This window comes from Psittacula echo (genome assembly GCF_963264785.1).
Source record: "Psittacula echo genome assembly, chromosome: 2".
Lineage (NCBI taxonomy): Eukaryota > Metazoa > Chordata > Aves > Psittaciformes > Psittacidae > Psittacula > Psittacula echo.
Window position 1 is genome coordinate 144571775 of NC_137737.1, and position 24469 is coordinate 144596243.

At 35.5% G+C, this 24469-nt stretch overlaps 1 protein-coding gene across 3 annotated transcripts in view; it reads right to left on the bottom strand.

The window, feature by feature from the left end:
- The window catches only part of CSMD3 (CUB and Sushi multiple domains 3), a gene marked incomplete at both ends in the record, with an annotated part of 652566 nt that overhangs the window by 330562 nt on the left and 297535 nt on the right, over window positions 1-24469 (bottom strand). For all 3 annotated transcript variants that reach the window (XM_080610435.1, XM_080610434.1, XM_080610433.1), the window contains 2 exons: window positions 11098-11210; window positions 17283-17386. In XM_080610435.1, the coding sequence (XP_080466561.1) occupies window positions 11098-11210; window positions 17283-17386 (217 nt within the window). The remainder of the gene's footprint in view (window positions 1-11097; window positions 11211-17282; window positions 17387-24469) is intronic.

Here is a 24469-nt window from a genome sequence, read left to right on the forward strand (position 1 = left end):
CATCCTTGCAGTAACAGAGTACTTTCTTGTATCCAGATGAAATTTCATATGTTTTAATCTATGACAATTGCTTTTTCTTGTGTCAGTCTATTAAGTTCAGTTTCTAAATTCAAAAGTCTAGAAGCTTGCACCTGAACTTTAGAGATTAAAAAAAAAAAAAGTTCTGAACATTCATTGTCTCTTTAGAGTCAATGGGACCAACGATTGCACCAAAAGCATTAAATTCCACAGCATATTTTCTAGAAAATAATTAAGTTTACCTAGTCATACCAAGTATTAGAAAGGGTGTGGTTAGTAGGTCAAGAGAGGTTCTCCTCCCCCTCTACTCTGCCTTGGTGAGACCGCATCTGGAATATTGTGTCCAGTTCTGGGCCCCTCAGTTCAAGAAGGACAGGGAATTGCTTGAAAGAGTCCAGCGCAGAGCCACAAAGATGATTAAGGGAGTGGAACATCTCCCTTATGAGGACAGGCTGAGGGAGCTGGGTCTCTTTAGCTTGGAGAAGAGGAGACTGAGGGGTTACCTCATCACTGTTTACAAATATGTAAAGGGTGAGTGTCAGGATGATGGAGCTAAGTTTTTCTCAGTGATGTCCAGTGATAGGACAAGGGGTAATGGTTGTAAACTGGAGCATAAGAGGTTCCATGTGAACATTAGGAAAAACTTCTTTACTGTGAGAGTGACAGAGCACTGGAACAGGTTGCCCAGGGGGGTTGTGGAGTCTCCTGCGTTGGAGATATTCAAGGCCCGGCTGGACAAGTTCCTGTGTGATGTACTGTAGGTTACCCTGCTCTTGCAGGGGGGTTGGACTAGATGATCTTTTGAGGTCCTTTCCAACCCTTGGGATTCTGTGATTCTGTGATATGACTTTACCTAGTCATATCAAGTTGCAACTCTCTAGGGTTTTTCTGTTATGCACTTTTTCAGGTATTCAATTAGATTTCACAAATGTTCCTGAAGCTACAAGGAATTTGAGATCATCTACTCTCACCTTGTGTTAAGAGAGAAGGAAAAGCGGAAGTGAGAGAGGGGGAGAGCAGAGAACAGTGCCCCTGGCAAGCAGATCTTTTCATGTAAATGGAAGGAAACTTCTACAACCGGATAATCTATTAATTGCAAATAAAAAGATATGACCAGATATGAAAATACTGAACATGAAATAAAACAAACTTGGCAGGTAGCTTCTCTAAGCTGCTGCTTAGAGAAAACAAAGACTCCGTTGAACACCTCAGCACCATCTTGGAGCACTGCCAATCCATGCATGGTTTCTGATAAAATTAAATCTTTCAGTGTTTTGCACATGCTGCAAGTGGTTAAATGGGCAAAACAAAAGAAAGCTAAAGCCAAAGACACATGCCATTGTCTACCCATCCATACACAATATAAAAAAGAAACTATAATATACCTCAGAGTAAATATTCCTTTTAATTAACAGCAACTGACCAGATGACACTTACATGCAGTAAGTGCCTTGACTGCTTAAGAGCTGTAAATTAATCAGTTTGGAATCTCTTCTTCATTCCGAGAATACATTAAAAAAAAAAAAAAAAAAAAAAAAAAAAAAAAACAAACTTGGACTTAGAATTCAAGGAATGACAACGATCTTTTGATGTGACAACACAGAGACAAAGTCAGCCTCTCATGATATTAGAGACCGGGTTTCTCTCTCATATGGTGCTATGTTTTGGATTTGTGTTGAAAACAGTGTTGATAACACACTGATGTCTTACCTACTGCTGAACAATGCTTACACAGTATCAAGGCCTTTGCTTCTGATCCCACCAATGAGTAGGTTGGGGTGCACAAGAAGCTGGGAGAGAACACAGCCAGGGCAAAGGTGACCCCAGCTGACCACAGGGATGTTCCATAACATATGACATCAGGCTCAGCAGATAAAGCTGGGGGAAGAATGAGGAAGATGGGGACTTTCAGAACTATGGAGTTCATCTTGCCAAGTAACCATTACAAATGATGGAGCCCTGCTTTCCTGGAAATAACTCAACATCTGCCTGCCAATGGGAAGTAGTGAATGAATTCCTTATTTTCCTTTGTTTGCATGTGCAACTGCTTTACTTATTAAAATATCTCTAGTTCAGTCCATAAGTTTTCTCACTTCTACCCTTTGATTCTCTCCCTGATCCTGCTGTGGGGGCTGTGAGCCAGAAGCTGTGTGAGGCTTTGCTGTGGGTTGGGGTTACCCACAACAGCTGGGTAACTCTAAAGCTTTATAGCTCATAGGCATTTTCTCTGGAAATATGTTACAGAAAATGCCAACAGCAAACTGAAATAACAAGTGATCAATAAATTTAAGATACAATCTACTCTAATACAATATAATTAATTGATGTTTCTTAGAACATGAAATTACATGGTGAAAAGGCACTGCTGATGTGGTTGTTTTCTCACATAGCAGCACTTACAGAAATTAATTATTGACTTGAGTGAAAAAGGTAAAAAAACCCCCAAAACATTCCCATGGCATAATGCTCAGCATTATGGAAGACTCAGAAGTTCAAAAGTGCAAAACCTCAACTGATTATTCTGAGTATTTTAGATGGAAACAGTGAAAATCCTTCTACACACATATATTTTAAATTTAAGTTCTGACTGTATATTAAACACAGTGTCTACCTACTTGTAGTTATCTTACATAATGAAACATAGAATCATAGAATCAACTAGGTTGGAAAAGACCTTTAAGATTATCAAGTCCAACCACTACCCCAGGACTGCCAAGTCCACCATTAAACCAGATCACTGAAGGCCTCATCTACAGGGGTTTTGAACACTCCTAGGGACAGCGATTCCACCTCTTCCCTGGGCAGCCTGTTCCAATGCCTGAGCACCCTCTCTGTGAATAAATTTTTCCTAATATCCAATTAAAGCTCCACTGGTGCAGATTGAGGCTGTTACCTCTTGTTCTATCACTTGTTACTTGGGAGAAGAGACCAATATCAGAGCAGAGAAAATCCTCCACTCTTCTTTATTAGATAATACTATCACAAATGGTTTCATTGCTAAATTCTTTTCATTAAATATTGTAACGCAGAAAGGATGATTTACAGTTTTATTGCACAAAATTAAAAAGTAGTGGGAGTCACCTTCAAACAACAATTTGTCTGACCAGAACTCTACTGACATGAGAGTTAGAGAAAAAGAAATCAGACATTATGTGTCATGGAAATAATTACCTTAATTTTAAACAAATAAAACCATTAAGTAGAAAAAATATTATTAAATTAAGTCTTGCTGTCAATAAATATCCTCATTTTATAAATCAACTTAGATAGCATAATATTAAACAATAGGAAGATGCAGAGAAATTAGAATTAAAATCAATAATCAAAAAGAAGCAGTAATCACATCTAGATAACTATTTTGGGGAAATAGGTGAAATTAAGATAAACTACACAATTTCATTTTCTAAGAACATGCTTTTAGACTGAAGACATACTTTCATCAACCTTGTGAAGTTAACAGAAGCGTGAAAATTTCTTGATAACAAAAAAGTTCTCCTTCTAGAGATTATTTTAAAAGACAGCTAAAAAACCCACACCCATATGCATTCTGATGTAACAGCTTTTTGAGGCACAGTTTACTGTTAGTTCTCATATGACCTTAGACCAATACATTTGTATTGAAAGATTGCAGGGTTACAAGCAATACTGCCAATAATCTTTGAAAAGCTAAATTCCAGCAGCTGCATACAATTTTACACTTTTTTTATCCTCCTACTAGATGAAATTTTTAAGACCTTCATTATAATGTAACCTGCACAGCCTCTTAAGTACTCAGAAATACCATTTAAGGAGCCACAAAAGATCAAATTTGATGCAACATCAATCTATATTTCTCTCTATAAAAATATATGAACTAGGTAAATTGTTTTGAACATTTATAATTTACAAATTACATACTAACATTTTACTTTTTCTTGGATTACAAGTATGTAGATGGGTGTTTAAATACACATATACATGGTCAAACTGTTGCATGCAATCTTGACTAAGAGTAGACAATGGGTGGGTAGAACAGCACAAGTATTTCTATTTAAAATCAGATGTAAAACAAACAAACAAACAAAAAGTATCCTGAGACAGGAAATTTCTTATCTCAGTAGTAAAATTAACATAAACTTTTCTAATAATGAAGATGAATTATCGAAGACTGAGATGCCAAAAGACCTCCTGGATGAAATTTGTAATTAAAAGGAAAAAGAAAAAAAGAAGAACAAAAAAAATCCACAAAGAATTCCCCCCTCGCACCCCAAAACACAAAATCTATCCTTAGGCATCAAAGTTTTGAAAGAACTTAGTTTCCAGCAACAACACATGATCATTTGTAAACTGCCCCTGACAAATAAAACACTTACCAACAAATAATAATTAAAAAAAACTCCATCAAAGAGGACAGAAATCTCTGATCTGCATCGCCATTTCTGTTGGTTGCTGAAAGCAATAGCAGTAAGTTTTTGGACCTATAGTCACAGGAATAGAGCTTGGATTGGGGTCTCCTTAGGCATACAATTTGAAGTGTGGGTAAAAAAGTTTAAGGAATGTCTGACTTCTTTAAGGTGATCTTACTACCAGAGAACAGAGGGGCAAACACAATGTCTGTTTACAGAAAGAGTTTCAAGGGGCATCTGAAAAATAGAGATTTGTAAATCTGAGATGTAACAAAACTGCTGAAATTATAATAAAAAACAGATTAATCTGAGACATGCATAAAAATTACATCCACAGAGCAGTATGGCTTTTCTAAAGGAAAGTCTTGCATTAAAGCACAAATAGACGATGGGCAGTATCTTCAAGAGAGATCTGAAATAGGAATGAGCTTGAATGACAAAACTTGTCAATAACACACTTTCAGCAGAACTGGCATCAGGTTCACAGAAAGTTGTGCTGTATTTGTAAACTACTAGTTAGTGATCTTTATTTTCTTTTTTTTTATAAATACAAAGCATTTTTGTATTTGAGAATTTGAACTACCCATGACACTCAAAAGGTTTAAAGCCATTTATATTGATTTAGCACAGGGATTTTTGCTGTTAATATAAATCTCTTCTTTCTACATAATTAAGTTAGGATAAACAAGGAATAGAATTGAGGGGATCAGAATGCAATTAAAATAAATCATTGGCATGATCCTGTTCAGTTACTTCACCACAAAATACACACAAAGCAAACACAGAGGAAAATGTGTACAAAGGCAATACAGCTCATCAGAACAATGAAAATACCTCAAGAGAATATAAACTGAAACACATAAGATCAAAAAGTTCAAAAAGGAAACATGTCAGAGATTTAATTCCTGATTTTGATGTGCATAAAGTACAAAAGCTTCACTTTTCCCTTCCTCGCAAAAAGAAAGATTAGGTAGAATTTAACAAAAAAAAAAATCTGTTTTATAAAACCCAAAATTATGCAATGAAACTGCCCATGATCTCACTGATTCCAGTATTTTTTTTAATTAGTCTATTATATGAACAAGAATTAAAACCATACTTTTCTTCATAGAATAGGCATGAAGATATATGTTTCATAGATAAACTACTCTCACAACCTGTTGAGATGAAACCTTCCTGATCTTACAGGACTAACACCAGATTAATCAACCTAATTCAGATCATCTACGGTTCTGTCACCAACAGAAAAGCAAATGCTGTTGAGCAGTTAGTCATTAAAAAACAGCTCCCTGCCATCTGTGACAAGCCTCAGATACGTCTGAAACTCAGTGCCTACTGCTAGGAAAATAGAATGAAATGCAGCTCACAAACTCCAGAAGGCTACCCCAGGCTGCAATAGTACCCCAAGCACTCAGGAACACAAGTCACACTGGTTGAAGCAAGATGAAAGTTATGCTTAAAGCAAAAAGAAATGTTATGAAATACTGGGTGTCACAGTGTGAATCCCGCATCCTAAAATTAGATCATTGATGAAGAAAACTGAATAAGCAAATCTACTTTGCTTCAAATGCACTGTTTACCTAAACTCCTATCTCGCTTGGCATCTCAGACAAACCTCTACCAAAACTTACATTCCAGTAAAACTAACCTTCTTCAACTTTATTTTCTGATAGTATTAGAGTATGTCTGATATATTATTAACAAAATATATTATTAACAAAAACACAGATTCTGTCCTGATAGTATGCAGGGCTATCAGGAGAACCTACTGATCTAAGAGGTGTTATTAGTGTGCAGCCAGTTATCTGGAAAAAAAATAAAGACACACCAAAAGGAAAAAAAATTCCCTCAGATCTGGCTACTGCTTAGAAACTGAACACATGATATTGAGACCCATCAGAACTAGGCTGCTCTGTGGATAGTTTTCTTTGTTTCAGACAACTCAAATCTGACCTAAACAGATGTTTTGGGTGCCCATATTATAGTAAAACAGGATGGTTTTGTACTGTGTGTTTACAATACTGACTTCATTGCTTAAATTAACTTTTCCTGTGAATATACACCATGATTATTTACTTTATTCTTTAATCCCACAAATCCTGTGAGAAAAAGTTTACTTTGAAAAAATTTATAAGGCATATTTTTTATTTAATTTATTCTTTCACATATGTCCAAAGTTACAAAAGGAAGCTACTGCACATGAAAGCTACTGCAATTAGAGTTCTCATGTATAATTTTCCAAGAAATATTCCATTACTAGTTTCTCAGATTTTGCAAAATGAAATAGTCACAATTCTTCAAAATCTTATGTTCTTACAAAAACAGTTTTCTAGGTTTTGAAGGCTATGCCACAGTTCTATCAGTTTGTCTTGTATTCTATGCAGCTGGTTTGTTTGGTTTTTTTCCTTAATTATAGATGAAAATTATTCATCTACAGTGTTTAAAATTTTTTTGGAGATTGTTTCTATACTGTTTCTTTGATAGTTTCTTCTTTCCTCTTCACCACAGCTGTGGGAATAGAAGTACTACTGTGACAATATAGTACTATTTCCTGAAATACTGAGTGATTTAAAGTATCACGCAACTTGTCATCAGTAATAATTATTAATTTGTAATTTGGAAATAATCCACTTCAAAATGCAGATTGTTAAATATTGCATATTTTCACATTAGAAAAAATCTACACATACATTTGAAGCATGAAAAGAAAACAGCTTACACATTGTTGAGATTACATGTAAAATATATCTCTAATGAGGCACTGCTTGTATTTCTGTCCTGCTCTTTCCTGTTATTTATTCTTCTACTTTCCAGAGTAGTTTTATTTTCCGAGATAATGGAAAAGGAATTTTAAAACAACAACAACTGATTTACTTAAAATACTCTCTCTAATGTTTATATCTTTATTTCATATTTAAGTAATTATAATGTGACCTAGCTATTAAAACCATAAAACAACATCATATGCACCATATCAATCTAGAAGAAGACAAAGAGTTTTATTATTTCACAAAGTCTTACTAGATTCTGTCAAATGGCAGATACATAAAGGGGAATAAAATTTTAGTTCCTGTAAGAACAAACAACCTAAACTTAAAAGAATTCTTCAGCTGAAAACATACTAATGCAGAGGTATTAAAAATTCATTTGTCTATTTCTGTCATTACAGATGATATGGCATATGCAATTCTAACACAGTCAGAAAGGATGTGACCTTCCATCTCACACCTTGAGCAAGTATACCATTTCAGAGAACAATGGTAAAGGGCATTCAGTAATGACATCCCATAACCTTCTGTTCCTTCCGTCATATTCTGTGTAGGACTCAGAACAATATATATTCTTGAAAATGCCTGCCAGAATCAGACCTAAATGTCAACTAGACTGAAGAATGTCTTTATAAATTTTGATGGGATCAGGAATGCACATTTCCACTGCCTTTGTAGTTAGCTGAGTCTCAGGATGCACAGAAGCAGGTATTTTGACATCAAAACATTCTAGTGTTAAATTATTTTAGCTATTAGCGAGTACTGTTATCAAATGCATTATCAAGTAATTATCTATGACATAAGCAAGTCTGTAAAGTGAAACAATAGAAGATACAGTATCTATACAATCTATGAGAATTTCATTATGGTTTAGTGGTTTTACTTTGGACCAGCCTTTCAGGATGGATGCATGATGAAAACTAAAGCAAGGGGAGTAAGAATGATCAGAAGATTCCATTCAAAAATCATGCTACTGGATCTAATTTAGAATATTAATGTATTTTCACCAAAGCAGAAACTAAGGTATATAAGTAGACAGAGTATCAGCTGTAGCTAGGTGCTTAAGTGGATACCAGAAATTATGAGAAAAATTGGTCGATGAGAAAATAAACATGAGCCAGCAGTGTGTGCTCGCAGCCCAGAATGCCAACCACATCCTGGGCTGCATCAAAAGGAGTGTGACCAGCAGGTCCAAGGAGGTGATCCTGCTCCTCTGCTCTGCTCTCGTGAGACCTCACTTGGAGTATTGTGTGCATTTCAGGTGCCCTCAACATAAAAAGGACATGGAACTGTTGTAACAAGTCCAGAGGAGGGTCACAAGGATAATCAGGGGACTAGAGCACCTCCTGTATGAAGATAGGGCTGTTCAGCCTGGAGAAGAAAAGGCTGTGTGGAGACCTCATAGCAGCCTTCCAGTATCTGAAGGGGGCCTACAAGGATGCTGGGGAGGGACTCTTCATTAGGGACTGTAGTGATAGGACAAGGGGTAACGGGTTCAAACTTGAACAGGGGAAGTTCAGTTTTGATATAAGAAATTCTTTACTGTGAGGGTGGTGAGGCACTGGAATGGGTTGCCCAGGGATGTTGTGAATGCTCCATCCCTGGCGGTGTTCAAGGCCAGGTTGGACAGAGCCTTGGGTGACACAGTTTAGTGGGAAGTGTCCCTGCCCATGGCAGGGGGTTTGGGACTAGATGATCTTAAGGTCCTTTCCAACCCTAACTATTCTATGATTCTATGAGGTTCAAGGGAACAAGTTATAGAAATAGAATTTTATTTAGTCCATTAAACAGAAATATAATTAACCTGGGCATACATTCTTAATAATCCATGTAGTCACTTAAACTAAAATATCCTTTGATCCTGACTCCTAGAAATACAATTCTCTTTATTTCTGAACTTTTCTAAAAGAAAGGTCTTGGCAATTTTCTGATTCTAGTAAAGAAATCAGTGATATTTCATAGTCCTACATGCACTGTTCTAACTAAATAACTCAGTTTACTTCACTGGACTTTCAACTTGCAATTCGTAAGTTTCAAAAATTTAGTTGCATAAGATCATTAATAGAAAAAAAATTGATTCCATACGCTAGATAGGTGGGAAAAAAAACCCAAAATATAACAAAAGCCTGCCAACCCTCCACACAGTACTTATCCATTGAATGCTTGATGCTTTCAAATGTTATTTAGTGAGCTAGTGTGAAGTACCAATGTAATGCAAGACAGAAATACAGACTCAGTATCTAGGTGTGTAATCACAAAGTTGATTATGTGGAGATGAGATTGTGAATGTTCACCCTTTCTGTCCCCTTCTACCTGTTCATATTCAATTAATTTTATTCTTGCAGAACTATAGCTTCTAAGAATAAATGTAACTAATTAATAAAACAAAACACAGTGGTACATTATAGGACACTAGACAATAATCCTCTGCCTTTTGCAAACTAAAACTGTTGCAAGTAAAATTAAGTTTTACTATAAAAGAATCCTGTAAATAAAGGAAACAACTATTTTAGATGTACAAACTATTGAATTCAGCTCTAAAAATCTTTCTTTTCCACTCAACTATGGTTTAGGTTTTCCTATATTAATGCTTAAACTTGTTTATAGTAATCATTCTTCTAGCCCCTTTCAGCAGCTGGAATGTGGAAATCCTGAGTCTTGATAACTACAATACAGTAAAGTAGTAAGATTTTTCTTTCTTAGTCCACTAGATCTGAATATGAAGAATGACAGAAGCACAGTTGTGCCATACCACTGTACAGTTTATTATACACAAATAGCCAAAGGGAAATTATGGACAGAAAAAAAAGAGGCAAGTCGCATTGTGCCAGTTTACTCCCAACATGCTTATACACTCCAACTGCCTATCTTTAGTAATATCAGCTCCATTTCTAATACACAACTGCTGGTTTAACTTTTGCCTTTTCTCTCTCCCCTTCTGATGAATCATTTTAATGAAAAATTATACTCTCTATTATCCGGTTTTGGTGGTAGGCAGGAACCATGCAATTTAATTTTTTATTTTTTTTTTAAGAAATACATGCAGCTATGTTAAATCTAATATAAAAATAATAAATATAACTAATTCTGTAATAATACAATAGTGCATATGTGCATATATATATGTATATATATATGTTATTCTTAAGTTTTGGGTTGATTTTTGCTGCCCATGCTCTATGAGAACTCTATGTTCTCCCAGAAACATCAAATAGCAACAGCTATTTACGTTATGCATTATGAGGTCCTCACATTTTAAGACTATAAAGAACAGCATTATTAGGTAAATTTTAATTTGTCTTGGCTCAAAACTCATCAGTAATTCAAGTTCTGTGATTTTTTGTTTTTTTTTTTTTTGTTCTGGTAGGCATACTGAATTTTCCAGAGAATGCAGGAAGTATTAATTTCATAGAATCATAGAATAGTTAGGGTTGGAAAGGATCTTACGATCATCTAGTTCCAAAACCCCCCTGCCATGGGCAGGGACACCTCACACTAAATCAAGTCTCTGTCCAACCTGGCCTTGAACACTGCCAGGGATGGAACATTCACAGCTTCCCTGGGCAACCCATTCCAGTGCCTCACCACCCTTACTTTACAAATTTAGCTTTACATAATCACAGCATTATTTACTTTAATATTTGTCAACATGAAATAACAGAAAATGATTATAAAACTACATGCCAAAAAATCAACCACTATAAGAACACAAGAAACAAAAAGTATGCAGTTTCATGTGACATAAGACATTTAAAGAGAATAAATTTATCTTTTGTACTTTTTTTTAACTCAGCTTGTATTTTCTTGTTTTTAAAACTTTTAGAACTGAAAATAGAATGCATCCAGTAATATGAAAGAAAAAAATTCATAATATTGGCATAATTTTTAGTACACCATTAAATTAATTTCCAATATTGTATTGTTACCTTTGTAGTTAACCTTGAAACCGATTGAGCCCACACTTTCATCCGTTTGAAGATGCAACCACATCTGATTGCTCATGCTCACAATTAAGTCCGGTACAAAGCTCCCAGTTAACCTATAGAAAAAACAAAACAAAACAAAACAAAACAAAACAAAATAAACTAAATAGATCAATTATTAAGTAGCTAGATTTGTTTTTTTTCTTTTTATAAGGAATCTATATAACTATTACTGTTTCTTGTTTGTTTGTTTGTTTTAAATTAATTGTATTCTGCTCACACCAATTTAGTTACCTGCTGGCTGGTTAGTCATTGCAGCTTTCAGTGTTCCAATGATGCAGATTTGGCAGCAGTGTATAAATACAAGCAATTACTGCTTGTGTTCTACCGAAGTATTTAATCACACCTTCAACTGCTGATCCAGAAAGACATGCGCCTTCCCTAATCCGGAACCTTTTCTAGAAGTCCTGTGTGCATGACTCAGGTATATGCAAGCATACCAAATGGCATTAGAAGCCCACAATAAGGCACCACATTTATTATTCCAAAATGTGTTTCTCTTGTATACAGCTACCAACTTTGGAATACACACATTGTGTATTTAAGAGGAATTAGATAATCTTAAATTGCAATATTTAATATTATTATGGCAGTCCATGTGTTCCATGCATAATCTCACCTCCTCCCCTACCACAACAAACAAAGAAGCTGCCTGACAGACTCAGTTGACATTCATTCCTTCATTAACAAAAATATCAGAAGTCACAACTTTAAAACCACTCCGTGTTACACGATGCTGAGTAATTAAAAAGACCTGAATTCGGGTTTTAGTTTTTACCTTCTTTTTTTTCACTTTTCATATAGTTTGCAAAAATTTGCAAGTCAGTGATATCCTAAATGCTCATTCTGTTTGCTGAATGAAATCCTGCGATAGCAAAAAGGAAATGTTGTGAAAGCTGCAGCTTTATGCTAAATGGCATTTTTTCCTCAAATCTGCCTCAAATTTGGTAAGGATTTACCAGCTAAAACAGAATGGTGGAAAGTACTGAAACAATTTACCCTGTTGCTAAATGGATCACAAGCACAAAACTGTGTAAGAGTGAAAACTCTTAGTTTCAGTTTGAACAATTCTTTAAAGCTAGCTGAAACTTTAAATGGACTACTTTAAATATATTTTGCAGATAATTATAGTTCTCCCCTCTGGTCTTTTTTAGCTTGATTCTGTATGAAATACTCTGCTGTAGGAGAAATTCCTGTCTATTTCCCACATCTGGGTTCACAGATGGAGCTACTACAAAGACTCTTGCCAGGACTGAATAAGTAAATGCCTGGCCAAAATAATGTACTAACTGCTCATTCCTGCACTAAAGGAAAGTATCTTCAGTCAGTTCAGTCTTTGCCAAATTAATAGATTAACAGAATGTTCCTCAGAAACGACACTGATGTAATGGCTAACAGAATTTTGTAATTGCTGCTAGTGATTGACAGTACATTTTGCGATTAGTAAAGCCATTGGGTATATTAATCTCTGTTGTGTCAGACAGAATAACTCCTTTGATAAACAGCTACCAAAATTCTTGAAGGTTCTATTTTCTGAAGTTAATTTTAAATACTTTTTTAAATGCATAGTTTTCAGAAATAACATTTTTCCATTAAATAGGATGTGGGAAAAATACCATTTGAATATAAGAATCAATCAACAGAATACAGATATCAGTGCTCTTTTAAGTGCTTAGAGATCACTGTACAAGAATAATAATAATTAAAAAAAATTAGAAAAGGAAGCTACTTAAGATAATAATGAATTTCTCCAGTTATGAATTATCCTGTCTTTCCTCCTGAGGTTTATGTGACTTCCTCTAGCCTGGATTTATTACCTAGATTCCTGTCCAGGAAGTAGGTTCCTACACCCTCCCTTTCAAATCTGAGCAGTGAACACTCAACAGTAAAGATAGAAAGATGCGATTACGATAACTCCCCTTTTATTAAACAGTTTAACAGTTATGACACAGTTATGGGTGCTTCCCATCTCCTTTGGACTCAGAAACTACACCTTCCACATACTAGTGACATACATTCCTCCGGGAGAGCATACTTAACACTAGGTTAGAGGATATTCAGAAGATTGCAACACTCTCCCTCTGATGAAGACAATCTGTAATATGGGACACTGTACACCCAAACCAACAAGCATACTAAAAGACTAAGAGCAAGTTTCATGCTTTGTGCACTGTATTTTCCAAATGCATGTTACAGGAATGAGCACCCAGATGCACATTACAAGTTGCCCACAGCAACCGTTAATCCAAGCTGCTGAAAGCAGACTTCCAAACATCTTGAAAGAGTGCTGTGACTGATTTCTGAAGCACCATTATTTTTTTCTTCTTCTCTATCACTTGGTAGTAAAACTTAACAATTCTCCACCATACAAAGATCTTAGTTCTATAAGAAAGCACTAAGAAAGCCCGTATTAGTCATCTTGTCAAACACACAAAAGAAGTATTCCATTCAGATTTGAGTTCTCTTAGGTGCTAGGCTCCCTAGGTTGGAGCAGTCTGTCATGTTGCTGGGTGTATGTATATGGGCACAGAATTATAGGCACCTGGGGAAACTTAATGGCAAGTACTGAAATGGCTTTGGAATTTTAGCCACTTCTGTGATTAACATCAGCAGAGTAGGAATTATCAGGATTGTAATATGTAATTCAGGAAGCATAATTCTATCTAAATGCCACTTAAATTCAGTTTTTTATTCTGAACCTTCCTAGCTAGCAGTGCTCAGTAATACTACTGGATTAAACACTTGGATAGTTTTCCTGATTAATTTTGATAAATTGGAAGCTAAATGTTTTAGCATTGCTTACACATAAGCCACATATATTCAAACCAATGTTGTACAGCAATTTGCTGGAGGAAAGATAATTATTTTAAAATTTAAAATCTAAAATTAAATAATACAATAGCTGATTTATTTGCTATGCATCGTATCTCAGACAAAATCTGCATGGCTCACAGGAGAAAACATTTACAAGTTTTTTGCAGTACTCAGTTATGTTCTATCTTCCATGTAATTCTTTTAATACATTTTAATCCTAATAGCTTCAACATTGATACTTCTGATCACAGAATAACCAGATTATTCCACTGATAAATAAAAATAATATATGTGTGGCTGATTTTACAATATTTTTTAATATTAAACCCCTCCAAATTAATTAGGGGATTTTTGCTTTTCTAGGATCTCCACAGCAATAATTCTTAAAAAGTATTTATTTAGTTATTTAAAGAACAGGTTCCCTTATCATATGTTAATACTTCACAACTCTAGTTAACTCTTTTATTAAAAAAAAATATTCAGAATACCTTTACATTCATGACAGGTTTAATCCTCTAATTTCATAATTTCTCCCCCACATATGTCTCATTATCAGACAGACTTTTACAAAAAACAATACTTCAGTTAAATGTTAAGACCTGGTGAACCAGTACTTAATAAATGCTCTTTCCACATGACAGGATAACTAATATAGTTTAGGAATCTAAGAATTTCTGAAACTGAATTCCAGCTTTATCAAAAATTTATTTTGATGGCATGGTACTATTTATAAAATAGAAATTACAGTATTTCCCCACTTCTCAAAGCTATTATTAGTAACAATTAGAACATCTACAATCCACTGAAGAAATTTTGCATTATCCTAAAGTAACTGCACTTGAAATACCTGTAGCTGGTCTCCTAATTGATAAGAATCTTAAATCATAGAATAGTTTCAGTTGGAAAAAAATTTTAAGATCATCAACTCCAAGCATAAAATTAATACTGCCAAGTCCACCACTAAATCATGTCCTTAACAGTCACGTCTACATGTCTTGTAAATACCTCTAGGGATGGTGACTTCACCACCTTCCTAAGCAGCCTGTTCCAATGCCTGACAAGACTTTCAGTGAAGAAATATCTCATAATATCCAACCTAAGCCTCTCCTGGTGCAACTTGAGGGCACTTCCTCTCGTCCTATCACTTGTTACTTGGAAGAATAGACCAACACCCACCTCACCACAACCTCCTTTCAGGTACTTGTAGAGAGCCATAAATAAAGTCTCCCCTCAACCTCCATTTCTCCAGGCTAAACAACCCCAGTTCTCTCAGCCACTCACCAGACGTGCTCTAGACCCTTTACCAGCTTTGTTGCCCTTCCCTGGACATGGTCCAGCACCTCACTCAATGTCTTTCTTGTAGTGAGAGGCCCAGAACTGAACACCACATTTGAGATGTAGCCTCACCAGTGCCTAGTACAGAGGGACAATCACTTCCCTAGGCCTGCTGGCCACACTATTTCTGATACAAGCCAGGATACTGTCGGCTTTCATGGCTACCTGGGCACACTGCTGACCCATGTTCAGCTGGCTGTCTTTCAGTTGACAAACACTCCCAGGTCCTTTTCAACATCAGCTTTCCAGCCACACTTTCAGAAGCCTGTAGCATTGCATAGAGTTGCTATCATCCAAGTGCAGGACAGCCTTCTTGAACTTCTCACAATTGGCCTTGGTCGATTGATCCAGCCTGTTCAGATCCCTCTGCAGAGGCTTCCTACCCTCTAGCAGATCAACACTTCTGACCAAGTTGGTGTCGTGTACAAACTGATGGTATACTCAGTTCCCTCATCCAGATCATTCTGTTAACAGAACTTAACAGAAGGGATAGAATGTTGCAAAACTAATTCGAAATAGGTGAGATAGACATCCTATCTTCTGAAGGATAGATATAAGGGGGAATTCACAAGGAAAACTTGCAAATCCGGAAACAACTGTATTTTCTGCTCAAAATTTTGCAATTAACAATACTGAGCTGAAATTAGGAAAGATAGAAAGGTAAAAATTGATCATAGGATATTCAAACCAGACCAATTCTTTATGTTCTGATGGTGAACAATGGAAAGTTACAATAATAATTGTAATAATACATTTCCATTAAATATCCTGTGGAAAGTATCATTTTGCTAAATCCTAATTTTGCTATACTTTGGGGGTTTTCTGATTAAACGCATTTTTACATTTATCATATCTGCTTCTGTTCTGGCCTGAGTTTTAAACTTGTAACTCATCTGAAGTAATGATAACATGAGACACTCTCTGAGAGGCAAGCTCATTTAAAAATAACAGCTAAATAGTATTTGGCCTTTTCCAAAAATATTTTGTAAATATTAAAAAAAAAACAAACAAAAAACCACCAAAAAAGCAAACAACAACAAAAAAACCTGGAAAAAAACCCCCACCTTACGGGGCATTCATTTCTCTGACAAATTATTGTATTTATTCAGAATGGAACTGGACCTACATAAAATGACGGACTACAAGTCTACAAGTCAAAAGACTAGGGAATAAACACAATCACTGGATTATACTGCTGTCTTCAAAATATTATAAATAAGCAATAAAATCTTGAATTTGCCTTCTTGATACTGTTATTATTATAAGACCAGTTAGCATCACAATTTTAGTATATGAGAAATATGGATTCTGAATTTAGTCAGTGGTTTTTAAGTCTCTACCCCCCACACCCCAACCCCTTCTCTCCCCCCAGATTCATACATTCTAGAAGAATGTTACTGGATGGACAAAATCCTTAATACTCAGCACAATCTGATTTGTAGTCATATGTGGGTTTGGTAACATCCTACTCAGATTTTCTCTATAGTAATTTTCTTCACTATACTAACTCATGTTTCGAATTATCTAGAATAATCAGGAAACATTGAAATGTCAAGATACTATAGTATACCATAGTACATCTTTCTACATACTAAGCCTGCTAGGAGACTGTAAAAGTTTGTAAGTTGCTTATTAATTTATTTGCAATTACATTCTTACATATTTTTAATTTGATAACCCACTTTTAAAGGGCGCACAATGGCCCCTAAAATATTTACATTTCTACACATGGATGTACAGGCTATGTCTTTTAAAATTTCTGATTTTATTTTTTTATTTTCTTATGTCTAGCCCATCTCTTTCTGACTTCAAAACAGTAAACATATAGCCATGTAGTTAAACTATGACCTTGAGTAATCTTAGAAGCTCAGTAAGATTAGGGTTTTTGGGGATTTTCCTGATTTTAATCACTGTCTACTGTCATCAAAACTACATTAGTTATATTCTGTCATGCATAAGTGTAAATGCAAAAGACTTACACTTGAAGCACTGTTTTAGGATCACCCACTTCTCCTCCATCACCAATTGTCAGCGTGTCATATCCAATCTCCAGATCAAATTCTTCAAAATTTATCTGAATAACCTAGGAAATAAAATAAGTAAATATATTTTAGAAATAAAGGAACATACCTGAGAGTTTAGTCTGTACATAAGCTTTTCAGCAGTGCAAATATATGAGATTTTCTGATTAACAATTATATGTAACTTTAGTATATTTTACAATCAATTATCATAATTAACCCAACAGGTTTGGTCCATGAAATACGAATTATAATAATTTTAAGGTATCATCACTCTGCTGACCTCCTCAAAGCATTGTCATTTCACTTTTTAAAGTAGTTGTTACATGTTTAATACAGTTCTGTATAATTGCATTACATTTTGGTTAAGATATATTCAAAGGGCAACATAACTAATTGCACTTCATGCAATACAACTGTCTGCAAATAACAACTGAATAATTGTATTTCATTGAATAAATGCAGTGGAGGTGAAGAACATAATTTACTCCTGACATCTATAATCTGGCTCAGGCAGGATAAAGCTGGATCAAAGGTAAAAGTAATTTCTTATTTCATGAACCTGAGTAGAATCAAACTATTAGAAGCATAAGCATTTTTTAATATCCTGTAATTTAAACCACAGTGTAAAACTTTCACTTCCATTTTAAGAATACAATGAATTATCCACTTAGAGCAATATGTAGCCATATTATTAGAAAAGCAAATAAAGCATATTTTCTCCACCCATTTATTAATCATGCTAACTCTGTCTTAATGAAAAGAATAGAAATTCCTCAAGTTTTCATCCAGGCCAGAGTACTTATGCAGAGAAATTTTTATACCTATGTCTGTAATAAATGGTTTTCAATTACTGTTATAATTGAGAACTGAGAGTGTTTGTGTTTAACGCTGTGGATGCCATCCTGATGATTAATATAATGTCCTTGAAAGCTCATATTACTTCATTACGCTGGAGTTCTGCTAATTGTTTGAAGGACATGTTTCTATGAATAAAATCCAGTACAGGCAAGTTGGAGAAACTTTATATATTTACTGCATTTATGCTCCACCCCACCATCGCATTTAAAATAAACAACAAACTGCAGATGGACCACAAAACATTTTCAAATGGTCAGGTAAAATTTCAGGGAAAAATACTATGAACAAAAAAATTATCATTTGCCTGAGCTGTAAGATTCTGGATGAGAGGATGGTACTATAAAAAGTAACTTATGGAAGGCAAACATGAGGACATTTCAGACATGAAGAATTCCAGTTGAGACAATTTGCCACAATAGTCATGATCTGTCAATTCACACATAAGTCAACTAATGATATTGTATCTGCAGGGTTTCAGAATTGTGAAGAATATCTTTACTTAAAATCAAGCAATGTAATAATTACTATTCTCTTCTTTTTCAGAAATAGCCATGCAGTAGCCCCTGAAGCTTTGCACCTTTATAGTAGCTTTTGTGAAGTAAACAGCAGGTAGCAGACTACAGCAATTATCCTGATACAGATTAATTATATTTTGAGTTTTGTTTCAGTGAATGTTATTAAACATGTCCCTAGACGCTACAGTCAGGAAAAAGGAATCTTTTCTTTCTTCTTCCCCTGTATAAACACGTATACATGAACAACAAATTTTATTTAAAATAAAATATCCCGAGTTGTGCACTCTTAATTCACTGAAGTAAATATGAAAGTAGCTAAAAGGAAGGCAATAGTCTCTCTACGTCCTGGTCTGCTTTTGTTGTTTACAAACCTAGAAGCAATAAGCAATTTATAATTGCTGAATTAAATTTATAAACCAAGAAGCTTATCAAGAAGAAGAAAAAAAGATGGTAATAGTAATGATTATTATCCAAGCTACCAAAAAAAAAAGACTTTCTGAAAAGTACGATAGTGTACTTTGTTTGGACTTTTCCAAAAGAAGAAATGGCAGCAGAAATGTGTTTCCTTTCTATTCCTTGGTACATGTCCTGGGTTCAGCAGTAGCAGTCAGTTTTTCTCCTTCTTAGTAGCTGTTGCAGCACTGTGTTTTTTGACTTTTGGCCTGGGAACAAAGCTGATAACACTGATGTTTAGACTGACCAAGGATTTTGTGAGTCTCGTGCTCTGCCAGGGAGGAGGAGGGGCCGGGAGGAAGCGGGGACAGGACACCTGACCCAAACTAGCCAAAGAGGTATTCCATACCACAGCATGTCATGCTGGGGGATATAATTGGGAGCTACCCAGAAGGGCACGTCCTCTTTTCGGTCGGGCTCTCTTTTCCGGCGGGCGGTATCGTATTCTCTTCCCTTGTTATTTCTCTTATCATTATTATTATTGGTGGCAGCAGTAGTGATTTGTGTTATACCTTAGTTACTGGACTGTTTTTATCTCAACCTGTGGGAGTTATATTCTTTCGATTCTCCTCCCCATCCCTCTGGGGAGTGGGGGGGGGGGGAAGTAGACTGCGTGGTTCTAATTTACAGCCAGGGCTTAAACCACGACAGTACAGAACTGAGTCTGTTATCCAGCTCAGAAGTAACACCGGAGAAGACTTTACTGCACAATTAATGGCTAACTTGAGAACTTCCTACAACTCTTCAGAGAGAGAACATGCTTAGGAGGATGCTTTCCAGACAGCAATCTTTCCCAAAAATTGTTCAATATGACTGTGTGTCTGGTTACTGATGGAATTAGCTCCCCAAAGATTTTTCAAGGAAAGTAGTGTTCCAGGTTATGTATTCAACTTTTTAAAACTTCAAAACATTCAAAGCAGAATGCTGTGTAACAGAAGAAAGCATAAGTGCTTCAGAACTGCTTTTAAACAGGAAGTATAGTAAGGAAGAGATTTTAATTAAAACATCCTGCCAAGTACACAACATTATTACATACTATTTTGTTGCACATTGCATTTATTGATTTATAAATCAATATTCAAAATATCCAAGAACTGCTGTGCAGCATAACAGTAGTTTACCTGGCTTTTTGGTAGTCGCTTATTGCATGAATAAACTCCACAGCTCAAAATGAAACAGCCTAAATATTAAGCACTTCCATCCTTTCAAATTTAATTTAATCTTTGAGTATCAGAGGGGATGAGAAAATAGGAAGAGGGGGAAGAAAAAAAAGAAAGAAAACTTGGAGATCATTAGAATGATATAGAAAAAAGCAGGTGACACACAAAGCTGTAAGACAATTCCAGGAAATAAATACTCACTAGCTGAACTGGAAAGTTCCTTCTATATTGTTGAGTCCATTTGCTGGCAATAGAATTCATCATACTTAACTGCAGACATCTACAGTGCAAACATCTATATTTGATGTAGGTTTCATAACCAGTGAAAAAACATGTCTGGATTGTAATCTATTTCATTAAAAGGTAGATAACACCCACTAGATCAACCACAGCTTAGAAGCATCCATTTATCTTCCTTGAATATAAAGTGAGACTAGGCATTTATATATGGATGCCTACACTGCGGACATCTAAAATTGAATTCACCCAAATATGTTTAAGTAGCACCATCTGAGATGCTGTAAAGCAGCCAGCAGATTCACACAAACCTGGCAGATAAAGGATCTTCAGGAGAGCTGTGCTCTTTTGGGAAGGCAGCTGAAGACCATATGGGGTTATCCCAGAGTATTACATGCCAAAGGTAATCTCAATCCTACAGATAGCAGATGAATTCTTGTTTGCAGAGTCATTGGTAAAGACATTATGCAGCTCTGTAAAAGGCGGTTTTGTTTTGTTCTGGTTTGTTTTTTTAAACTGCAATACTAGTGTTAAGTGTCCCTTCATTTTCCATAGAAGTTAATCCTGAAGTTATTTATAAAGGTAATTTAGAGTTACTTACTTTAGGGCCACAATAACTGAAAAAAAAATATATAATCCTTCCCTATCCTGAGAAAAAATACTATTGGAAAGTCTTAAAATGAAATGATAGCACATTAAAATAACAGCATGAAGAGATTTTATTTTTCATGTTATAGTTTTGTGTTTGCATGTAAATATGACCTGTATGGTGTTGGCTTGCATCCACAAGTTTCTAACATTGATTAAACAGAGAAATACAGTCTCAACAGTTTATCAACTTATGCAGCCCCAATTAAAAAAAAAAAAAAAGAAGTAATCTTGTAAATAAGACCTCTAAAGGAAACAAAAATAATATAATTACACAATTTAATTGAACTATCAATAAAATATTCCTTAAGCAAACACATTGGCTCTTACTTACATTAGTTTATTATGGTCCTAACAATGCAAATTATTATATAACTTTTACCTTGTGAAAGAGTATTGTGTTGTGGGTTTGTTTTTGTGTCTTTTTTTTCCTCTAAGAAATTTCAGATCGTATTTTGCCACCTTTTCACACATCAAATATCTTAACCTTTGCAAATGTCTCATTATACGTCCAAAAATTGCTAGTAGTTGTGCACAAAATTAAGTTTCACTCATTTTTATTAAGCTAATAGAAAAAAAAAAAAAAAAATTCTTTTTTTTTTTTTTTTTTTTTTTTTTAGCTGGGCACTGAAAGTAATGACTGGTTATTTGGTAGTTTTAATATCGTGGGTGTGGGAACAGCATTTGCTGAAGATAGCAAGAGATAGAAGACAGGAAGAGATAGAAAGTTTGGTCTTCAAAATTCTGGCCACCTCTCTAGTGCCAGAACATCTATTATTGATTTACAAAGAAATCTATTTCTGCAAACATTATCTTGTGAAAAGACACAGTATGAATGATCCAAACATACCAGCAAAGGCAAAAAATCCACTTCCCTGATACCTACTGATATCACAAGACGTCCACTTTAATCAGTTTTCTCTAGAAATTAGAGAAAAAAAAAACCTGTAGACTGCTTATAATGCCATGCCTACCCTTTGCTTATCAATCAAAAGGAATTCTCTGGTTACTTTCTTCACTGGTAGAAGTGAAACTAGGCAAGGAGAACTAAAAACATCCCGTTCATGCACCCTGAGGATGGCTAATTGCTTTTTTTTGCTGAGGATGTCTGACTGCTTCCCAGTAAGTAAATGATGTGCATTTGTATCTGATGGTATAAGCTAATGAAATGCTGCTGTCTGATTGATAGGCTTTAACTCCGTAATTTTCCATAGAATCACAGATCCCTCCATCAAAATAACTGTCATTATGTATTAGATTATAGATGAGTAGTTTCAGTAGGAAAACCTATTGAATCCATCGTTTATTGTAAGAACTGAAGTATAATTTTATTTAAATTATTTATACTGAGGTATAATTTTATTTAACATTAATACTACCATGGAGCAGTTAATCCTGGAAATCACTTCCAGGAACACTAAGGACAAAAAAATCATCAGCAGTAGTCACCACAGCTTTACCAAGGTGAAATTATGCTTGACGAACTCTGAAAATCTTCTATGATGAAATGACTAGCATGGTAGGTGACAAAGGTAGATACTGTCTACCTGGGGAGGTCTTTGAGATTGTCTCCTGTAAATTATTCATAGACTGTTGATATATGGGCTGGCTGAACAGGCATTGAGGTGTAATGAAAACTGCATTAAAATCTGGGCCCAGAGGGTAGTGATCAGCAGCACAAAGTCTAGTTGGAGGCCAGTAACTGGTGGTGTATCCCAGACGTCAATACTGGGACAAATCCATTTAATATCTTCGTTGGTCATCTGGATGATGGGACAGTGTATCCTCAACAAGTCTGCCATAACACCAAACCAGGATCAGTGGCTAATATGCCAGAGGGTCATGCTTGCCATCCAGAGGGACAGGCTGGAGAAACGGATCAACAAGGAGCCCCAGCAAGGGGAAGTGCAAAGTCCAGCCTCTAGGGAGGAAAAACCATACACCAGTGTATGTTGCTGGAAAGCAGCTTTCAGATGTGTATCTGGTGGATACCAGGTTGAACAAGAGCCAGCAATGTGCCCTTGCTGCAAAGAAGACAAATAGTATCCCTAGCTGAATTAGAAAAACTAACTTACCCTCTGCTCATCCATGATGAGACGCATCTGGATGTGGTATCCAGTACTCCCCAGTACTAAAGAGATTGGCACATAGTGATGGAAGTCCAACGAAGGGCCTCAAATATTATTAAGGGATTCAAGCATCCATCTTATGAGGAAAGACTCAGAGAGCTGAGGCTATTCAGCCTAGAAAAGACTCAAGGGGATCTTATTAAAGTATATAAATACCTGAATGGAAGGAGCAAAGAGGAAAGAGGCAGCCTTTTTTCATTAAAGGGACAGTACCTGAGGCAATGGGTGCAAACTGAAATACAGTAATCTCCCTCTGAACATCAGGAAAAGTATTTTTACTGCAAGGGTGATGAGGCACTGGCACAGATTGCACAGATTGTAGAGTCTCCCTCCTTGAAAATGTTAAAAAGCCATCTGGACATGGTCCCATGGGCTACCATCTGTAGGTGGCCTTCTTGAGCAGGAAGGCTGGACAACAGGTCACTTCCAACCTCAGCCATTCTCTGATTCTGAGAAAACCGAATCAACTAAAATGTACGCATCTGTTCAAAAATGATCACTTACTACCTCCACAGCTAATGCTTTTCTACAGATAAAGGTATTTGGAGAGAAATTAATCTTGCTTATTTTGTATATTCCTCTTAAGATAAATAATTAATCAGTACATTGGGATTCGTACCTCTACTGAAAACAGTATCTTTTCATTAACTGGAGAGAGTGTTTAAAATAAAAAGTCTAACAACTACAGCAATTACCCTTCTGTTGACCAAAGTCAGATGACACTTAGATGATAAAGCTTCTCTCTTCCATAAAATTGCCCCTTGTGTTTCTTCTTTACTGCAGTTGTGAGAAGGATGGGTATGACTGTATTGAGAATAACATGCTAATTATTTCCTATTACATCTAGCTGAACACAACTCCCTGCCTGAAAAGCACTTGATATAGTAGCATGAGGAATGAATGAAAGGAATAGTAGATTTTAGAGAAAGGTGAGAGAAGATTCAATTGATTACAATTTATGGGCTATAGAAACACAAGGCTATGTGATTAAAAATATATGTATAGCCATATTATGAAGTTGGACATCTAATCTAAGATCACATTTGTTTTCTTAGGCTGCCAAAATTCCTCCTGTCTAACCTAGTCTTTTAAATATGTTTCATATATTTTAGCAAAACATTCTCCAACGTTACTTTGAGAAA